Source organism: Manis pentadactyla, chromosome 9, assembly GCF_030020395.1.
Source record: "Manis pentadactyla isolate mManPen7 chromosome 9, mManPen7.hap1, whole genome shotgun sequence".
Classification (NCBI taxonomy): Eukaryota; Metazoa; Chordata; class Mammalia; order Pholidota; family Manidae; genus Manis; species Manis pentadactyla.
In genome coordinates, this window is record NC_080027.1 from 30350168 (window position 1) to 30371104 (window position 20937).

Below are 20937 nucleotides of genomic sequence, written 5' to 3' on the forward strand. Positions count from 1 at the left end.
GCATAGCTCTTCTATATCCTATATCACAAAATTCCAAACCAACAAATAACTGGGAATGTAAACCCATTGTTCATTATTCCTAATAAATTTCATTCATAGTGACATGTATTTTTGATAGGTTTGTTACCTTTGATTATGAGCTCATTTCTTAATCCTAATTTATGAGTCTGCAGCCTTAATATTTCCTCTAGAAAATAATCTTTTTTTTTTTTTTTTTTTGCTGCTGCCAGTAGCCAGTAGGGAGCCACCGACATAGAATTACTTTAGCGTCCTTGAGGATCTTAGCTCAATAGGAAGTTCAAGAGTTAGCTTCCTACCTTGACTTCTAGTATAAGGTCCAGTATACTGATAGCAATTCTGCCATTAGTATCAGCCCTCAGGACAACTCCAGCCCTTTTGTCCACTTCCATTACTCCAACCTGCCAGGTTGCATTTGTGTGCATTTGTATAAATGAAAAGTCATTCTTAGAGGCATACTCCATCTGCTGCAACATCAGTAGTGCTTCAAAGTATGAATCCTCTCCTGTGCCTAGTTAATCTGCAGAGCACTTAGCCAAAGTGTCAGAAGCAGATGTCCTCAAAAACACGTTTTCATATATTAAAAAGTTACAAAATTTAACTTTGTGGGATACTTTAAAATCCCTTTTACATCCTAAACTTGAAAATGGATTTGTGAAATCCATTTTTTGGGGGGGTTGTTTGGGCAGGTTTCTAACAGTGATTGCCTTAAAAGAGACAATTATAAAATAACCTTTTTATTTTAGAGTAGTTTTAATGCTTATGGAAAAGTTAGAGAGTACAGAAGATTTCCAGTATGTCCCACACTCTGTTTCCCCTATTATGAACATCTTTCATTTACTGTGGCAACTAATAACTAATACTGATACATTAGTTTGAAGTAAAGTCCATACCTTATTCAGACTTCCTTAGTTTTTAGCTAACGTCCTTTTGTCTATTCCAGGATCCCATTCAGGGTGCCAGATTACACTTATTGTGTCTCCTGGGTCTCTTCTAGACTGTGACAGTTTCTCAGATTTCCCTTGTTTCTGATGGTTTTGACATTTTGCAGAATACTGGTCAAGTATTTTGTAGACTGTACCTCAACTCGCGTTCATGTGTTTTCCTCATGATTAGATTTCGGTTAAGGGTTTTTAGGTCAAAAACCAGAGAGGTAAAAGGTCATTCTCATCATATCTGTAGGCTGCCTGCTATCAACATGACTTTTCATTGTTGATATTAGTCCTGATCACTTAACTGAGGTAGTATCTGTAAAGTTTCACCACTAGCAAATTTATTCTTGTTTTTCCCCTAACTACATTCATTGGAAAAAATTCAATATGCACAGCCCACACTTAAGGGGTGGAAAGTTATGGTCTACTTCCTTGACGGTGGAGTATGTAAATAACTTTTTTGGAATTCTACAGCAAGGGAGATTTGACTGTTTACATTGATCTATCTATCTAATGCAGATTCAAAGATACTTATTTTATACTTTGGGTTATAATATATATAAATGTTTGCTCAAATTGCTCCAATTTTGGCCATCTTTGGCTGCTATTTCATGTAACTCTTGTGTTATTTTTTTATGCCCCCATTGTAGAAGGATTTTTTTGGAGAGTGGGGAGCATTTTCTCACTGGTACTACAAGATCCTCAAGCCTCATCTTGTTATATTTCTGGCCCCAGTACTATAATCAACCATTTCCGTTAGAAACCCTGGCTCATTTTATGAAATCAAGGTCTGGGCTCTGGGTGTGCCTGTTGTTATTGGAGTGTCCTTGCTCCTAGGCTCCATCAGCCTAGAGAGATATGACAGAGCTAGGAAATAAACACACATATTTATTTCTATTCATGTTTTTGCCTTCTTCCCTCCCTCCCTCCCCTACTCTCTCCCCTCCCCATTCTCTCTCTCTCCTCCTCCCCCCTCCCTCTCCCCTCTTCCCCTCTTCACATTACCTCCTTCCCTCCTCCCTACTAATTCTCATCTAGTGCCACAGTGTTTATTCATTCCCCTTTACCATTTGGTGGAGAATGCTATATAGAGGCCAAAGTCTGGGTTTCACTTGTGCTCATTCTCACTGGGGTTTGATTCATTACTTCTGTGCTCTTTCAGCATACAGAGTAAGGAAATATATGTGTATATACTAATCCATGTATGTACATATATGTAAATATTTATGTATTCATTTGTATCTGTGTTAAGCTAAACAGGAATTCATACTGATGTCTACAAACCTAACCCCAAATCACATGGATCATACTAGTACCCTTCCTCCCCTCGCCCCACTTACTTGTTTGTGACCTCCAGCTCCAACAGTGAGAAACCTGACTCCCACCATTCACCATCTGTTTACTTGTTTAATTCTGGTAAATATGTACAATGGTTTCAAAATTGTTAACTTGTACCCTATGGGAAACAAATTTACCTACCAGCTAGAGTATAGAGTAGGATGCTGTTGTACAGTTTCTTTGTCTTTGGTTTTACAGTTTCTACTCATTTTTAGGTCATCACCTTTCTCTCATATTGCCTTCAGTGAGATCTTTTACATTTGTAATACAGTTAGATTATTTTATCACAGTCTGCATTTCATCTTGGGAATTCCCTGATCTCCTAAATGATTTTTAAAATTTAATGTACTTGAAGGTTTACTCTTTGTGCTGTAAAATTCTATGAGTTTTGACAAATGCTTCATGTTAGCTGACCACTATTATAGCACCATTACAGAATATTTTCTTCACCCTGTACTTTACCTATTTAATCCTTTCCTTTCCCAGAACCTCTAGCAATCACTGATCATTTTACTGTCTTGAGTTTTGCTTCTTTCAAAATATAGTATAATTGGAATCACATAATAATTAGCTTTTCCAGACTAGATTTTTAAACTAGCAATATGCATTTAAGATTCACCCATGTTTTTGCATGCCTTGGTACCTCATTCCTTCTTATTGCTGAATATATTCCACTATATGTATTTACTATAGTTGTTTATCCATTCACCAATTGAAGGCTATCTTGGTTGCTTCTAGTTTTTGCAATTATGAATAGAGCTGCTGTAAGAATTCTCATGTAGGTAAAAATGCAAATTCAGCATTTCCTCTACTTTTGTTATTTTTCTTTGGTATATATGTTTATGCAGTTCTTTTAATCAGCAAAATTTTCCATATACACATACACACAAACATGCAGAAGATTTTTATGAGATGATACATGACATATTGATTCTTCCCTTATATTTTCTTCATAGATATTCAAGAATTTTATGAGGTGACATTGCTAAACTCTCAAAAAAGTTGTGAGCAGAAGATAGAAGAAGCCAATCAAGTTGCACAGAAATGGGAGAAGACATCCCTTCTTGCTCCATGCCATAATGACCTTCAAAAGTCTGCAGAGGTATGCTTTTGAAACTTCTGAAAGAACATTATATTATAACTTATGCCAATAAAGTAATAGTGGTAATAATAGTAATCATTGTCAACAAATGCCAACAACTATAATAGAAATGAAGTTACACCATACTGTATACAATATTTATATATGAAAATCCAGATTTTGCCAAAAGACAAAATAGGGCATGGAAAGAACCTGATTCTTCACATTATACAAGTAAGTTCTTCACATTATACAGGTAACTTCTGTTAAGGATATTGTCATAGTTTGAGTCAACTCACCTCTAAGACATCCTGGAATTCAGAACATGGCTTCAGCTGCAATGGGGGAAGGAGATGGATAATGGGATTGGAGAGTATAGACTATGACTGTGATCTTCATAGCAGGGTGATACATCTTAGGGTATGAATGAATGAAATGATCCATTGGGGTGTGGGAACAAAATGATAGAACGCCAATTTATATTTCTTTTGATCAAATTCTTTATAACTTTTTATATTTGGGTGACTTTAATTTTATTAACTCTACTAACATTGGTTCATATTATATTAGTATATTAACAATAATACATATACATTTAAAAATAAACATAAAGCTATTAGAGTTGTATGTGCAAATAGTTTTTACAGGTAAGATTATGGGATCAAGAAATTTAGAGACTTCTGTTAGAATTAACAGTTACCAAAGAGCAAAGTAATTTATGCATGCCTCAGGTTCATAGCTGAGGGTTAATATGGAAGCAGGGCAGATCAATGATATTTTTAAGTGATAATTAAGACTGCAGGCAGGTAGTAGTACACACACACACACATCTGTTAAGATCGGGGTTGTATAGCTGACATAGAAGCTACATAGAATCCTAGTGCTAATCAATGGCACTTTGCTGAATCATGGATTGTTAAGATTGAAGCCTATGATATACTTTTTGTCCTGCTCAGAATCAATTTGGAAAGTGAGTAGTGACCTCCTTAGTTAGTTACTTGACGAAAAACTTCACAGTGACAATAATGTGTTAATTAATAGATACCGACTATGTGCAGTTTATAAAATACTTAGCATAAAAAAAATCACAATTTCAATACCTAGAAGAAATTATTTTGATTGTTTTGGTCTTTTTTTTGGTATAAATATATGTATACAAAATTACAACAACAGCGTGTAAGGTGTTTTTATGACTTTTAAATTTAATGCTATTCTAATAGTATTAACATACCATTAAATATTTTTTGAAAATATTTTAATGGCTATATAATATTCCATTAATTGGAGCTCATTTACACAGCTTTTCATTCAATATTTAAACTATCTCCATTTGCCTGCTAAGATCAATACTATAATGGGTATCTAGGTATATAAACCATTGTGTCTTCTCTGTTATTTCATAATGGTTGATTTTATAAATGAAACTACTGAGTCTAAGGCAATACTGACAAATTGTCAAAGGGATCTGCAGGAAGGTGCTACCAGCAGTAATTAAGAAGGCTTGATTACCTATACCCTTAGTAGCATTAATTATTTAAAATATTTTGTCAAATTAATGGATAACATTTGTTACTTAATGCTTTAGATTGCAATTATTTACTCATTATTGAAACTAAACTGTTTTTTTCTTAGATTATTGGCTATTTATATTTCTTTTGTGATACTTTCAAGCTCTTTGTCCATTTTTCTAAGCAGTGCTAAAATTCTTACTGTTTTGCAAGATCATTTTATTTATGAAATATGCCATCCTACTGTTATAATTGTTTTAATATTTCTAGATTGCTGATTGCTATTTATTTTGTTTATAAGGCTTTTTGATATTAAAATTTTTTCTTTGTAAAATCTACTGCCTTTGTTTCTTTTACTCTTTTTTCTTTGCTTTGACCTTCCACATTCCAGGATTAGATAGCTGTTTTTCTATAATTTTTTCTATGCTCTTATTCCTTTGTTATTTGTTCCTTTTGAATTTTCAAAAATCATTTCATCAATTTCTATATACAAAATCCCATGCATATACCCAATTTTACATAAATGATCAAATATATACTTTTTATTCTAAATGCAGTTTTCTTTTCACATTTCCATTTTGCATGTCTCCACTTTCATTCATTTCCTGCTTAGGCTGTTTTGGCCCTACGCACATACACAGTAACCCATGTTAACAACTTAATGTGTTTAATCCTTCTGTACTCCTATAATATGTATTCATATATAAACTAAACCCAGGTACAGAGTAGAAATATATCTCCCTATCCATATCCATCCTGGAGCATGCACCCATATACACATACAGAATTTTGGGAAGTAAATACTTCTCAAAAAAAGTTCATATTATATGAATGTTTTGCCAAGTTGTCTGGTATAGCTTTAATTCTTTCTTCCAATGGGTGCATTATTTCACAGTATGGGTGTATCATAATTTATCCAATCATTCCTTTCTTGATGGAATTTACTGTTTCCAGTTTTCTGCTCCTCCGAGGAATGCTGTGATCTGATGATTGCATGTACAAATGAACTTTTTGGTGCTTTCATTCATAGGATACATTCTCAGGGGTGGCATTATTGGCTCCGAGGGCATGCATACTTTTCATTTGAATAAATGCTGCCAGACTGATTTCATTTTTCACATTTCTACTGATAATGCACACTGGTACAATTTTACCTGCATCCATCCCAGGAATGGGTGTTGCTTTCTTAATTTTTGCATTTAATAGGCTTAGTGATACTTTGGTTGTAACTTGTTTCCAGTTCCCAGACTATTAGTTAATTTTAGCATTGTTCCATATGTTTGTTGGCTATTTTAATCTTCTCTTCTGTGAATTCATTCATATTCTTTTCATTTTTCTTTTGTAGATACCAATGTTGTTCATCTGTATGGGCTTTTTGTGTATTCAAATGATTGAATTCTCACAACCATGCTGTAGGTTTTCTTAGGGATGAAGATTTCACATGAATTTATATACACATGTAATACCTTTGGTTTATGATTAATATTCTTTCAACAATTTTACCAGCTAGATAACTCATTTAAAAAAAAAATGTGGGGAGGAAGGGTGGGAAGGGAGGGATAAGGGGAATAAGGGGCATTACGATTAGCACACACAATGTAGGAGGGCACAGGGAAGGCAATATAGCACAGAGAAGACAATTAGTGACTCTATAGCATCTTACTACGCTGATGGACAGTAACTATAATGGGGTATGTGGTGGGGACTTGATAATGGGGGGAATCTAGTAACCACAATGTTGCTCATGTAATTGTATATTAATAATACCAAAAAATAAATAAATAATTTTAAAAATTAAGAAAAAAATTAAGGCTATTTACTCAGTAGCTATCTACAAAACTGATTGAGTCCTATAAATCAGGACTTTAATCTTTTAATTGGTTTTGAACATGTATTAGCAGTATAAGGATGACTGATGAGAAAAGAAGTCCACATGGATATTAAGCTTACTTATTTTTTCAATGTCAAAACCAGGATAGGCAAAACAGAGTTGATGTAATGTGGGTTTTCGCACATGCAGTTTTAGGCCTTTTATTTATTTTTTTACCTCTAGTCTATGTATCTTAAAGTCTGTTGCTAGGATGTCCTCAGCCCATTGTGATTTATATATCAGCCAGGTACATCCAAAACATCGGAATGTGAACACACACTAACTCCAATCAATATGCTTCTGAAGTGAGTATGATTGCTCCTTCCTCATGAGCTAGGGGAGGTGGAGACAGGTCTGGCTGGTCTATCTCACTGAAGATGGAGGTGGGCACACGTCATAAGTATCTCTTGTTTGGGTGCTCAGTGCAGTGGGTCAGGAGAGCTGAGGATAACTGTGGGGGTCAGCTATTAAGGTCAAAGTTCAGGAAGTAAGAGCAAATTAAATTGTTGCTGAAATGGTCTAAGTGAGATCAGTAATTGAGAAATGGAGCCAAAATGAAGTTCATATCCAGAAAAACTAAGGGACAACAGTCTGTGTAGATTCTGATGATGTAGTGCAAATGCTCATTATGGTTTTTTAATTCTCACCTTGTGTCTACTCCTTTGAACAAGCTGAGTTTATTTAAAGCAGCCAAGAAGGACAAATAAACTCTTTAAGGGCAGCAATCATAAAATATATCTCCCTTGTCTCTGATTCCTCAGCACCCATGAGTGTTTGTCACATTTAGGCTCAAGAACTATATGTTGAACCAGAACAAAAGTCCCTTTAAGCATCCTCTGGTTCCCACTTCAGTCTGGCCATAGGGCTCTTGCCTATCCCATTATGCTTTTCTTCTTCTGTTCTCTTAGGTGGATCTCTGCAGAATGTACTCTAGAATTGAGAAGAAAATGGTGTGCTTTAGTTGATCAAAGCTGGCAAAGGAAGCCATAGACAATATACTCCGAAGGAGTAAAAATGATCTTCTGTGACTTGTACATTGGCTCTGGAAACAGAAGTTTCAGGCACCTAAGGCAATGGAATACCATGGGGTATTACTTTTCAGTGGGTTATATATGTGCTAGTACATTAACTTTAAAAAAGGTTTTATTAAGACATCCATAGCCTTTTAAAACCTTTGATAATGCATAAAAATGCAAAAGGAAGTATCTTATGACAACTGCAGTCCACTAGTATGAGGCAAAAGTCAAGATTAGTGGTTGAAATAATTATTTTGTGCATTGAGAAATTAATTTAGTTCTTCCCTTTTTTTTTAGTAGAGTCAAGTTAATCTCTTGCAGTATTTTGACAATGTGGAAGCAAAGCCTGGTAGCATAAAAAATGAAAATTTCAGAGCCAATAACCATTGGGTCAGGTATTTTAAAGACATGTAGGCATATAATGGATCCTAGCTGGAAGATGTTAGTGATATTTTAATGCCATGGAGGAGACTGCTACCCCCATAGAAGGATTCACAAGGCAGGGCTTATACACTCAGTGTTTATCACAGTGCCTGGCACAGAGGAATCTTAACTATAAAGTTAAAGAACTATAATAGTGCATAGATTTTAAAGCTTTATTTTCTGTAAGTCAACATGATCTTAGTATTAAGCCTTGAATCTGCTGAGAGGTGGAAAACATAATCTTAGTCAATTCTGGGTTTTCTCAAAGCATTTCTGCTTTACACCTAATCACTTCCCCACTTGCCCTTCACCAATTCCCTGGTGCATATATTCTGCCACAGCATCTCAGTAAGGGCAGACACATGGTGTCATATTCTATGTTGTAGTGTTGAGGATGCTGCCTCAGTGACTAGTGGTGAATTGAATGATGTTGGTGCAGGAGACATGAGGGGAGCATCATGGTCTCAGTCAGCATCCACAATGAGAGAATTCCTATTGGACATTTCCTTTCTAATCTTCAGGAGGCATCACTCCTTTGTATTAGAATTTGCAGCTGAGATGCATGTTTCCACCTGGTCTCTAGTTATAAGGTCTACTCTACTGTCTGCTCCTCCTCATTTCTACCACAATCTTCTCCACTTTTTTTTTTTTTTAATCTCCATCTGTATATCTCATGGCTCCATAGGTAAAAACTAGCAGCAGAATGTATATCTGGCTGCTTCCTACTCTTCTTGGGGCATACTGGGATCTTGTGAGGCTGCTGAGGATTTTCTGTCTGGATATTTTTTAAAATTACTGCTTCTGCTTATTTTTCCATGTCCTATTGGTGCCAGGGAACATCAGGCTTAAGGCTGGGAGAAGGATGTAAGTTGAAGTGATTCTCATTAAAGCTGCCTTTTTCTCTTGTTCTTTAACATGACTTTTTTGGTCAGAGGAAGGTTGAGTGTGTATGTGTAATCGGGCAGAAACATATTCCATTTGACTGAATATTCTTTTAAATCTTTCCAGTCTTGCAGCTGGTCTATAGCTTTTGAATTTAAAAACAAGCATGTGATTTGTGTTCTTATGCCTCCTGGAAGTTCTGGAGGCCTCTAAAACAGCAACTCACATGTAGGAAGGTTAGGGCAAAAAGAATATGCAAGAGTACCCATTAGTAATAAGTCACTCTGTCTTTCTTTTGCAGAGTAATTGGCTGCTTTGTTAGAAGCAGATATCCTTTAACTTGAATTTTAATGTCTTGTTTGCTATGAGAAAACTTGCTGTGAGGAAAAGAGGATAGTCGATAGAAATCCTTTAATGAGGTTCTAGAACAGGAAAAAAAATCTCCAAAATGTTTTCCCCCCAGTTTTATTGAGATATAATGACATGCAGCACTGTGTAAGTTTAAACTACATGACTTAATGAATCAACGTACATATACTGTGAAGTGATTACCACAGCAAGTTTAGTCAACACCCATCATCTCATACAGCTCCTAAAAGTCTTTTTGCCTTGTGATGAGGACTCTTAGGGTTCACTATTAACAATTTCAAATGTACTATCCAGCACTGTTAACTATAGTCATCATGCTGTACATTACATTCTAGTACTTATTTATCTTAGTTTGTACTTTGTGAAATGTTGGGATTTATTCCAGGGATGCAAGGATGGTACAATATTTGTAAATCAATCAATATCGTATACAACATTAATAAAAAGGGTAAAAACCACATAATCCTCTCAATAGGTACTGAAGAAGCATTTGACAAAATTCAACATCCATTCATGATTAAAAACTCTCTGTAAGATGGGTATAGAAGGTATTTACCTCAACATAATAAAGATCACATATAACAAATGCATAGCCAACATTGCACTTAATAGCAAAAAGCTGAAAGATTTTTCACTAAGAAGGGGAACAGGATAAGGATGCCCAATCTCCCCACTTTTATTTAACATAGTACTGGAGGTCCTAGCCATGGCAATCAGACCACACAGATAAAAGGCATCCTGATTGTTAAGGAAGAAGTTTAATTGTCACTATTTGCAGATGTCATGATATTATACATGCAACCCACCAAAAAACTAGTAGAAATAATAACTGAATTCAGCAAAGTTGCAGAATATAAAATTAATACACAGAAAACTGTTGCATTCCTATATACTAAGAACAAATTAGGAAGAGAAATCAGGAAAAAAGTTACATTTACAATTACATCAAAAAGAATAAACTACCTAGGAATAAACCTAACCAAGGAGGTGAAAAGCCTATACCATGAAAACTACAAAATACTCATGAGAGAAATTAGACACCAATAAATGGAAATACATCTCATGCTCATGGATAGGAAGAATTAATATTGTCAAAATGGACATCCTGCCTAAAGCAATATGCAGATTTAATGCAATCCCTATAAAAATACCAACAGCATTCTTCAATGAACTAGAACAAATAATTCTAAACTTCATATGGAACCACAAATGACCCAAATAGCCAAAGCAATCCTGAGAAGGCAGAATAAAGCTGGGGGAATTACATTCCCCGACTTCAAGCTCTAGTACAAAACCACAGTAATCAAAACAATTTTGTACTGGCACAAGAAAAGACCCATAGATCAATGGAATAGAATAGAGAGTCAAGATATAAACCCACACATATATGCCAACTAATATATGATTTAAAAAAACATGATATACAGTGGGGGAAATGACAGCCTCTTCAACAGCTGGTGTTGGCAAAACTGGACAGCTACATGTAAGAGAATGAAATTGGATTACTGTCTAACTCCATACACAAAAGTAAACTCAAAATGGATCAAAGATCTGAATGTAAATCATGAAACCATAAAACTCTTAAAGGAAAACATCAGGAAAAATCTCTTAAATATAAACATGAGCAATTTTTCCCTGAGTACATCTCGGGCAAGAGAAACAAAAGCAAAAATGAACAAATGGGACTACATCAAACTGAAAAGCTTCTATACAGCAAAGGACACCATCATCAGAACAAAAAGGCACCCTAGAGTATGGGAGAATATATTCATAAATGACAGATCCAATAAAGGGTTGACATACAAAATATATAAAGAGCTCAGGCACCTCAACAAACAAAAAACAAATAATCCAATTAAAAAATGGGCAAAGGATCTGAACAGACACTTCTCCAAAGAAGAAATTCTGATGGCCACCAGGCACATGAAAAGATGCTCCACATTGCTAATCATCAGAGAAATGCAAATTAAAACTGCAATGAGATATCACCTCACACCAGTTCGGATGGCCAACATACAAAAGACTAGGAACAACAAATGTTGGTGAGGATGAGGAGAAAGGGGAACTCTCCTACACTGTTGGTGAGAAATATATGGAGGTTCCTTAAAAAACTAAAAATACAAATACCACTTGACTCCGTAATTCCACTCCTAGGAATTTACCAGAAGAAAATAAAATCCCTGATTTGAAAAGATATATGCACCCCTATGTTTATCACTGCACTATTTGCAGTAGGTAAGGTATGGAAGCAATCTGCATATTCATCAATAGATTTATCAATACAGAAAAAGTGATTCATATATATATATATAATGGAATATTATTCAGCCATAAAAAGACAAGAAATCCTTCCATTTGCAACAACATGGATGGATCTAGAGGGTATTATGCTCAGTGAAATAAGCCAGGTGGAGAAAGACAAATACCATATGATTTCTCTTATTTGTGGAATATAAAAACAAAGTAAAGCAGAGGAACAAAACAACAGTAGACTCATAGACACTGAGAAGTAACTAGTGGTTACCACGGGAGAGGGGTTGGGGTGGGTGCAGGGTGGAAGGGGGAGGGGGATAAAAGGGCACAATAATTGGCAGTCACAGTAAAAGTTGATTATGGGAGCTGTTGAATCACTGTGATGTACATTTGAACCCATCACAAGATTGTATATTAACAACACCTTAATAAAGATTCTTGTGAAAATGCTTAGTATCTTCCCTCTCCATTCAACTCAGTAGTTTTTTTTGATATTTTTGACTCTGTGGTAGTATTTCTCTACTTCCAGTTTTTTGCTATAAAATAAGTCAGAAGCAATGGAAAAATGAGATTGGAATTTTGTGGCAGGTACTGTGATGCTGCATCATATTTAATAAAATTTTAAGTGACTGATTGTCCACTGCCCACTTTTCAAACAGCGTACATGGAATCTAGAAACCTCTAGAAATCCACAGAGCTAAGGTTGTTAACATTTCTAGTGGAACATAAGACTTATTGTGTCATTCTTTTGTTAAAGCCATCCAGTATCTTCCTACTCAGAGTAAAAGCTAAATTCATTACAGTGGCCTACAGAGCCCTACAGGTTGTGGCCCCAGTGCCCTCTCTCATCTAAATCCTCCTGCTCTGCTCACTCTTGTCCAGCTTCCCGAGCCTGCTTACTGTTTCTCAAATACATAGAGCCTTAAATATTTATACTTGTTTTGTCTTTACCTTGTAATGCTTTTCTTCCAGATTTCTGTATGGGGTGGGGAGTCAGCTCTATAAAATCTTATATCACCTTCTCTGTGATTCCTTCCCCATTCTATTTAAAATACCCTTCTCACCTGCCCAGCACTCGCGGTTTCCATTTTTTGCTTTGTTTTTGTTCATAGCACTTATCATCTATAAGAGAGACATGGCCTAGTTGTTAAGAGTAAGCATTCTACAACCAGAGCATTCAGGTCCAAATCCAGGCTCCAGTACTTACTGGCTGTGTGACTTTGCAGAAATTACTTAACCTCTCTATATCTCATTTTCTTCCCCTAAAATGGGATTCTCACAATAATTAAATGTGTATTTTCCCTCTCAGTGAGAAGTAAGCTTCATGTGGGCAAGGATTTTGTCTACTTTATTGCCTTTTCTTCAGCACCTAGAAAATTCACCCATTTTATCAATCATTTGTTGAGAACTTTAGTTATGTTATTTTGGCTAACAGCAGTTTTCCTAAGAACAGATACACTAAATTTAGCTCTACCTTTTCAGGTAGGATCATCTGAATCTTCCATAAGAGCTTTATTTTTAGAATAAATACATATCCAAGTGACAGTTGATGGAGTGACTCACTTATCCATTAATTTTTTCATTTAAATATTTATTGCCTAAGCTACTGCATTTTGTTAGGCTCTGTACTGGGTGCATTCACTGGAAGACACTTAAATTAAAAAAAAAATTTTTCTATTGACCCTGACCTCAGGGAGCTTGTTTTCCAGTTGAGAGTCTAGACTTTTAAGGAAGAATCCATGGCAATGGTGACTGAAGCACCGATTCCATAGTCAAACAAACCTGAGTTTATGTATCTCACTTCTACCACCAGTGAACTATATGACCTTAAATAAGTCATTCTAGCATTTGGAACTGTAGGTTCCTAATCAATAAGGCAGGGGCAAAAATTGTACCTACTTCAAAAGGCTTTTACTCATGAAACGAGATTATCTATATAACATGCTTAATATAGTGCCCGACACATAGTAGACACTCAGTAATTCTTATCTGCTATTACTATTACCTTGAAAGATGTCTGAAAGGATGGGTAGAGTGTGTAGAAATAGGCAAAAAGGACATTCCAGGCAGAGAGAACAGCCTGAGTTAACTCGGAGAACTGGTAAATCATGGGGTGTATGTGGTAGATTACAACTAGTTCTGTTTGATTAGAGTGTAGAATACATTAAAGTAGGTAGGGAAAGAAGGAAGACCAAAGGTCAGTCCTGTAATTCTTCACCCTGAGGTAACCACTGGTGACATTTTGACATATTTCCTTTTAGCTATTTTTTTATTGAGCATAAATTTGTACAGAAGATTGCTTATTATAGAATTATAAAGCTATGTAGTGCTACTGATGTGACAGATGCTGTTCTAAATGTTTTACATGTATTGATCCCTATTGCTTCCCCTCTGGCTTTTTCTATCGAATTTATTATCTCTTCTAAGGTTGGTTTTAAAAAGAAAAAAAAAAACAAGAAAAATTTATTCTGAAATACACCCAAGATAGTATGTATCTCCTTATATAAAACAATCCTGGCTTGACACTCCATATCTGGTCATTTGACAGTATTTCTCCAGAAGTCTTCTTCTAATATGATTATGCTTGGTTCAGTCTCCTTCTGTGTCCATAATAGAAGTTATTTGTTGGGGCACAAATTTTGTAAGAACATTCTGTTATTAAAAGGGGAAAGGAGAGGTTGGCTAGATCAAGAGTTATCCATTACAATGACTTTTAGAATGAGGTTTATGTTCTGATTGGTTGTCCCCCTAACACTTATTTGGTAGCATGAACTTTCTGTATTACCACTTCCCAAGGGATGGAGAAAAACTCTTTTTCATCTCTCTCCCACTCCCACCCCTACCCATATCCAAGAGTAGAAGGTGCATTTCAAGAGGGAAGTGACCAGCATCAGCTCCTCTTCTCACTCCTTTGTCTAAATCTAGGAAGAAGACTACAGTGGTGACATGGGAGTCCCTAGAGGTGGCGGTGGGTGTTTTATTCAACAGGAAGGGTTTAGGATATAATGACAATCCCTTCAGATTGCCAGAGGGTAGTCAAGTAGGAAAGATTCCTGCTATAAAGCAATGTTTTTCCTAAAACCCCTAACTAAAAATCTCATTATTCCAGCCATCTTTCCTCATTGTCTGATTGCATTTTTCATAGTTATAGTTTAGAAAATTGTCCTTTTCTGGCTGATTTACCAAACCTCAGTTCTTATTGAGGATACCATTATTCATTTCATTAATTTATTCTACCAAAATTTATTGAGTATTTATTATGTCAGGTATGTGTGTGTGTGTGTATATGTATGTGTGTCACAACAAACAAAACAAAAATTCCTGCCTTCATGGAACTTACATTGTAGTGGAGGGAACAAAAAATGAATAATTATCAAAATTAAGTAAGGTATATAATACATTAATAAATAATTACTATGGGAAAAATAAATCTGATTGAAAATCATTAGGAGTTCTGGTTACAGTGGATAGCAATTTTAATTGAGTGTAGACCTCAGAGACAAGAGATACTTGAGCAAATACTTGAGGGAGTTAAGTGAATTATCTATGAGATTATCTTGGGGAAGATGATGCTAGGTGGAGGGACTAGCCAGGGTCCCTAGTATATTCAGGGAATAATGGGGCATGCCTGCTTGACTGCACCTGAGGGAACAAAAGGAAGAAGAATAGAAGGTGCATTTCAAGAGGTAACAGGTCCAGAGTATGTACAGCCTTATGGGCTATTGGAAAGATTTCACTCCAAGAGGAATGGGAAGCCATTGGAAGATTTTGAGCACATGAATGACGTGATCTGACTATCTTGAAAGGCATACGAATCTCCTGTTTTTAGAAATGGGAAATATTTTATTTCCTGAATTGGCTTGACTTGCCATTAGTTTCCACAGCCTTCTTCATTGTAGCTATAGTAAGTGTATTTTGAAGTGGCTAGCAAGGACAGTGGGGTCATTGTTTGGATTTTGTGAAGTCCCTGTAATGTGCCTTCTAATGATTGATTCCTCCCTGAAAACAAAATTAGATGAGTCCCTAAGGTAAAGCTTTGACATAGTTTTAATAGTATGTTGTTTTTGAAGACCTGGAGGTCAAGGTTTTACATTTTCCTTGTCTTGAAAAAAAAGAGTAACATTTACCTGTTTACATTCAGCCTGGGATCATTTTAAATGTAAGCTTCACCTCCCAGTTCTTGAAATTTCATTTCACGTGTCTATAGGAAGATCTCTTTCTCACTTCCTTAACATATATGTGATAAAATTCAAACTACTTAATTTAAATTCTAATCTGTATAAGGTGTTAGGAAATGTAAATCAAAAAGGTCTGTGTGCTGTTGTTACCTGTTTTTACTTGTAATATATTGTTGCTATCACAAGGTGAGGCAGCAGAGTCATAATAGAGCTATTCTGTGTCAAATTGTTGATGTTTTGAAACACGGTGACAGTTATTCACTCAGCCTTCATTTTAGGAATGTAATGAAGAAATCCCTTGTTTCAAAACATTTTAAAATAAGCGTGTAATCTGAGGTTTGATTTTGTTTGTTCATTTCTTAGGTGTTTTTCCCAAGCTGTTAGCGATCTCTCTCTTCTATACTGTTCCATACAGACACACATTATCACCCTCCGCCTATCTGCCAACACTCCTATTAACTGATCTGTAGCTCCCCGTTATGATGAGTTTGCTGCTTAACTATCTTTGATTCTGCTGTGAAAGAAGTGTACATAGACTCCTCCCCAATTCTGCTTTAATCATTTATATATATTATTAGTCTATCTTTTCCACAGATCTTGAATCGCTGAGCTGAAACCCGCAATCCTAACTTGGTAACAGAAAGAAAGCATTTTTGCATTACTGAGCCATTACTGAACCGTGTTGCAGTAACAGCATTGGGCCAGCAGGGCAGCAACTTGGCGTAACAGAAAAATAAAGAGTCATCTGAGAGCTTTGTGTGTTTGAATTTTGGTTTTGCCATTTGCTATTTGTGTGGCTATGGCCAAATTACTTAACTTCTCTGAACTTCAATTCTTTACTCTTCAAAATGTTAACATAATAATAATATTTACCTCATAGGATTGTTTTGAAGAATGAATAATTATGGGACGTATGTAATGCTTAGTACAGTTCTTGAATCTAGTAAATAGCAGCTATATCGATAATAATCGTGTAAATTATCGATAAAACTCCTTTCTCATTTCTGAGTCTCACTTTATCACTAGATGGAGAAAAAAACTACTTGTTAGGGAGAATCAAATGAAAGATTTGTATAAGAAAGCTTTGAAAACTGAATTATATAGAACTGCTTTTCTTTGAAATGTGCGGTAAAAATTGGATTTTATTTTCTTATTTCATCATTCCTCTCTGGGAATTCAGATCAAATGACAGATGAGAAAGCATTTCACAAAGCAAAAGTATTATGTGAATCTAATATAATGTCATCTATTACTATATAGTGCACGGATATCTTCACATATGCCCATTGCGATTGGAATTCTTTCCGTGGATATTTTGGTGGGCCTGAAGAAGAGAAAGAGATGAATAGTAGCTCTGTTAAAATGTATATGCCAGCTGTCGGGCAATACAGTTCTGCTGTCAGTAGGCTCTTACTGACCTTGTAGAGCTCCATACTGACATTTAAATAAAAACATTGTTTCTTTTCTTCTTCTTCTTCTTTTTTTGTTTGAGGGAATGGGTGGAAAGAGTAATTACTTGATGTGGGGAACTTGGGTAATGGTGGGAGGAAATAAATGATGATAAATGGGGGTTGGGAGAGGTGTGGAGTAGAGAGAGGAGGCACACTTAGGGAAAGGGAACCTTAAAGGTGATATGAGTGGTCTCAGACTTAAGCTTTAACTACTGGTTTATTTTTGTTGATTATTATTGTACCAGCCTGGCAAGATGCACTAAATTAGCTCTTAGTCTTCTCTTTGTTTTCCTTTCCCTTTTCTCCCTCTTTCTTTTCCTCTTTCTCTCTTCTTTCCCTTCTTTCCCTTATCACTTATATAATGTCAACTGTGTGTATTCATCTTTAAGTAGTGTTTTTAAGTTTTTAAGCTGCCACCTGCCTTTGCACACATTGATTGGTATGTAAAAGCGAACCTCAGGAATACAGTCCTCTTTCATAGCCTCAGATCTGCTCCGCTGTCTTGCCCATCCCTTTCACGTGATTCCGTCTTTCTTCCAATATTCTAGTTCCTGACCCAGACACTAGTTATTTTCTCCTTCTTGCACTTGATATCTTTCTTTATATCAGTTACAAAGATGGGGAAGACCAAGGCTCTTTATTTGACCTTATATTTTAGTAGGAGTAACAGTGCATCATAAGTGTAGATTATTATATAGTTAAAAAATACTGCATATCTTTGCTATCCTAATTGCCTAGTGAGCTAGGAAGAATCGATGTCACCCCCCATATTAGAAATGATGAAGCTGTGGATAAGCAGCTTGACCAGTGCCATATTGTTAGAAAGTGGTGGAATTGTGAATTTGACTTCAAGTCAAGAATTGTCCTGTTACATTATGAGAAAAAAGCTAATTTTCAAAGGATATTGGGGATGGATGGTTTCATGGGCAGGTGACTTTAGCCCTGAGTTTTGTGTGATGCTTAAGACTTAGGTTGAAGAGGCAGGTGTTCCACATAGAGGAAACTGCATGAGCAAAAGCTCGAAGATTAATAAAACTTGGCATTTATAAATGAAGTCTGGGCTGGGTGCCTTTAATGTATTATCTCCTAATCTCTGTAGCAATCCAGCAAGCTAGGTATATTATTGTTTGCTCATCTTGTTTTAAATAGGATTTGATGTAGTAGGTAGATACTATTTCTAATTTGCAGAAGATGAAACTAAGCCTCAAAAAAGTTAATTTGATCAAAGTCACACAGTAAAATGTACTGTCATAGAGATTTATAAACATGTGTGACATCCCGTATCCTTTCCAAGGAAAAGATGGGAAAGGCTTTATGCATAGTGAGTAGTTAGTTTTAGCAGGCAGGGAAAGCCGAAAGTGATAAGACTGATTAGTTAATTCAAGCTGTGTGATTGAGAGCTTTAATTACAATACTATAGTATACTATTGAATACTATAGAGCTTAGACTTTGTTCTTTAAGCTGTTGTTAACCATAACAAATTTTCATTCAAGGAAGTGGCATTATCAGCCATGCTGAAGAAGATTAATCTGGCAGCACCATGCATGAGAGATCAGAGAAGGGAGAAATGATGGAAGGGAGACTAATTAAGTGGTTGTCACACTAGGAAATACTCAACTGGGTACCTGGTGAGCTATAGATTACCCTTCTGGAGAGCATGAATAGTGGATTTTTCTTTCAAGTATCATTTCTCATGGGTAGTAACTTGATTCATAAAAAAAGAAAATTATGTTGAATTTAGAAAATACAGTCAAACTACCTTGTAAAAGAAAGGAAATCCTGATGGCAAAATTAATTTCCTAGGAAGCCTGTGAGTCACTTACAGAGCTGGTGGTTACTTTGCTGAGGCTGTATATTAACAATTATCTATGAATGACTTACACAGTGATAGTTTTCTTTCGAGTACTATAGCTAACCTTCCAATAATATGATCCAAAATGGTGAGAGTGCTTTTTAGTTCTCTCCCTAATATTCGAATGTAATGAAATTAGATCACATTCATACTTACTAGAAATACTGGACCCCAAAGGATATATTATTATTGAGATGGTACAAAAATATTTAGCTGTAAAATTCCACTAATATTAATCACTTTGAAACTTCTTTAGGTTCGACCTTCCTCTCCTCTCCCAACGCCACTGATCTAATTCAGGCTTTCACGGACTCTTACTAAGAGATTTGGCAACAGCTTTCTAACTGATCTTCATAATCTAGTCTTTTCTCTTTTAACTCAGCCACCACAATCCAACAGTTTTAAAACTATCTACTGATCCTCACTGTAAACTGATTCTTGTTCCATTGCCTTAATGTAGCATTTACCTTAGCATGTTAAACCTTACTTAAGTTTTGTTGTTGGTATTTTCTTTGTGTGAAGAAAATTCTGTCTTCCCCTTGTTTCGATTTGTGAATTTCCTTCCTAATTTTTAGAGGCCTACTTGTCTATCACCATTCTTTTAACTCCCTCAAGTAGAACAAATATTTCATTCACCCCTAAGGACAGACTCTGCTCTCCTGTGTGCCTCTCAAGGCCTCTGTTAGAGGTTTCATCACATTGTATTAGAACTAGTTGTTCAAATGCTTCACCTGTTAGATTGTGAGCACCCTATGATGGCAAGAAATATATGTATTCATATAGCTATAATATGGCTCAGAGATGGTTAGGCAGCAAGTATTCAATAAATGTTTATTGGGTGGATGACTGACTACATATTCCTTGGTGCTGGGAAAAAATCTGCTTTACTAAATACATATGTGTTGTATGGGAAACATGTCTTAAAATCTCCTGGTTCAGTCAAGGAAAAAGTCTCTAGTTTTGGATCACATTCTGAAGGAGTTTGTTAAATGTACAGAAGTGAGTCATGGTGGCCCACAGCTCACTCTGTTCTTTAAAATACTTATTATATGGCAGAATATGGGACAATTATGGGCTAAAATGATGTCATGAAGTTTCACATTCTTCTCTGTGCACTGAACCATATTGGCAGATCATGTTACTATCAGAGTCAGCAATGTTACTGGGTCATCAGCATTCATGGAGAGAATGGTCAGGTTGCAAGGACCATTCTCTTTCCTATTGTAGACTTGATTTTGGTTGATTTTTATCCACTTTAATAACTTGTTCTCTTTTAAAAATTCATTTTTTGCCATATACAATTTTGCAATATCATTCTTACTCAACAGGCAGAGTATCCTGCTAAAAAATATAGAAGAGGCTTCACACTTCTTATAGTTTTGCTCCCATGGAGAAAGGAGCTTACATTGTATGGAGTCAGTCCAACTCTGAAAATATGACAGTGAGGGAGTGAGATTTGTTTATAAAGTGGAACTATCAATAACTTGATAATAAAAGTATAACAGTGAAAAGAGTTTCAAAATATCTATACTCTAAAAGCCTGATACAAGGTAGATCTAAGGAAGTATACCTGCCTTAGACCCTGGCTACCAAGGGCTTTATGTTGCAGTCCTATCAAAAAGACTTGATGTTCTTATCAAGAAATATATTCTTCTTGCTTGAGTCAACTTAGCATTTTTTTCCCCTTAGGTAACTTAGCACATTCCACACTGTATTACAGTTGTTTGTGAGCAGGCTAGAACTCCCCTACAATCCACTTTAATAA

General features: G+C 35.7%; 1 protein-coding gene across 4 annotated transcripts in view; it reads left to right on the forward strand.

Annotated features, from left to right (window-relative positions):
• The window catches only part of DLG2 (discs large MAGUK scaffold protein 2), a 1919888-nt gene that overhangs the window by 309825 nt on the left and 1589126 nt on the right, over positions 1-20937 (forward strand). For all 4 annotated transcript variants that reach the window (XM_057507175.1, XM_057507177.1, XM_057507176.1 and 1 more), the window contains exon 3: positions 3245-3390. In XM_057507175.1, coding sequence (XP_057363158.1) covers positions 3245-3390 — 146 coding nt within the window. The remainder of the gene's footprint in view (positions 1-3244; positions 3391-20937) is intronic.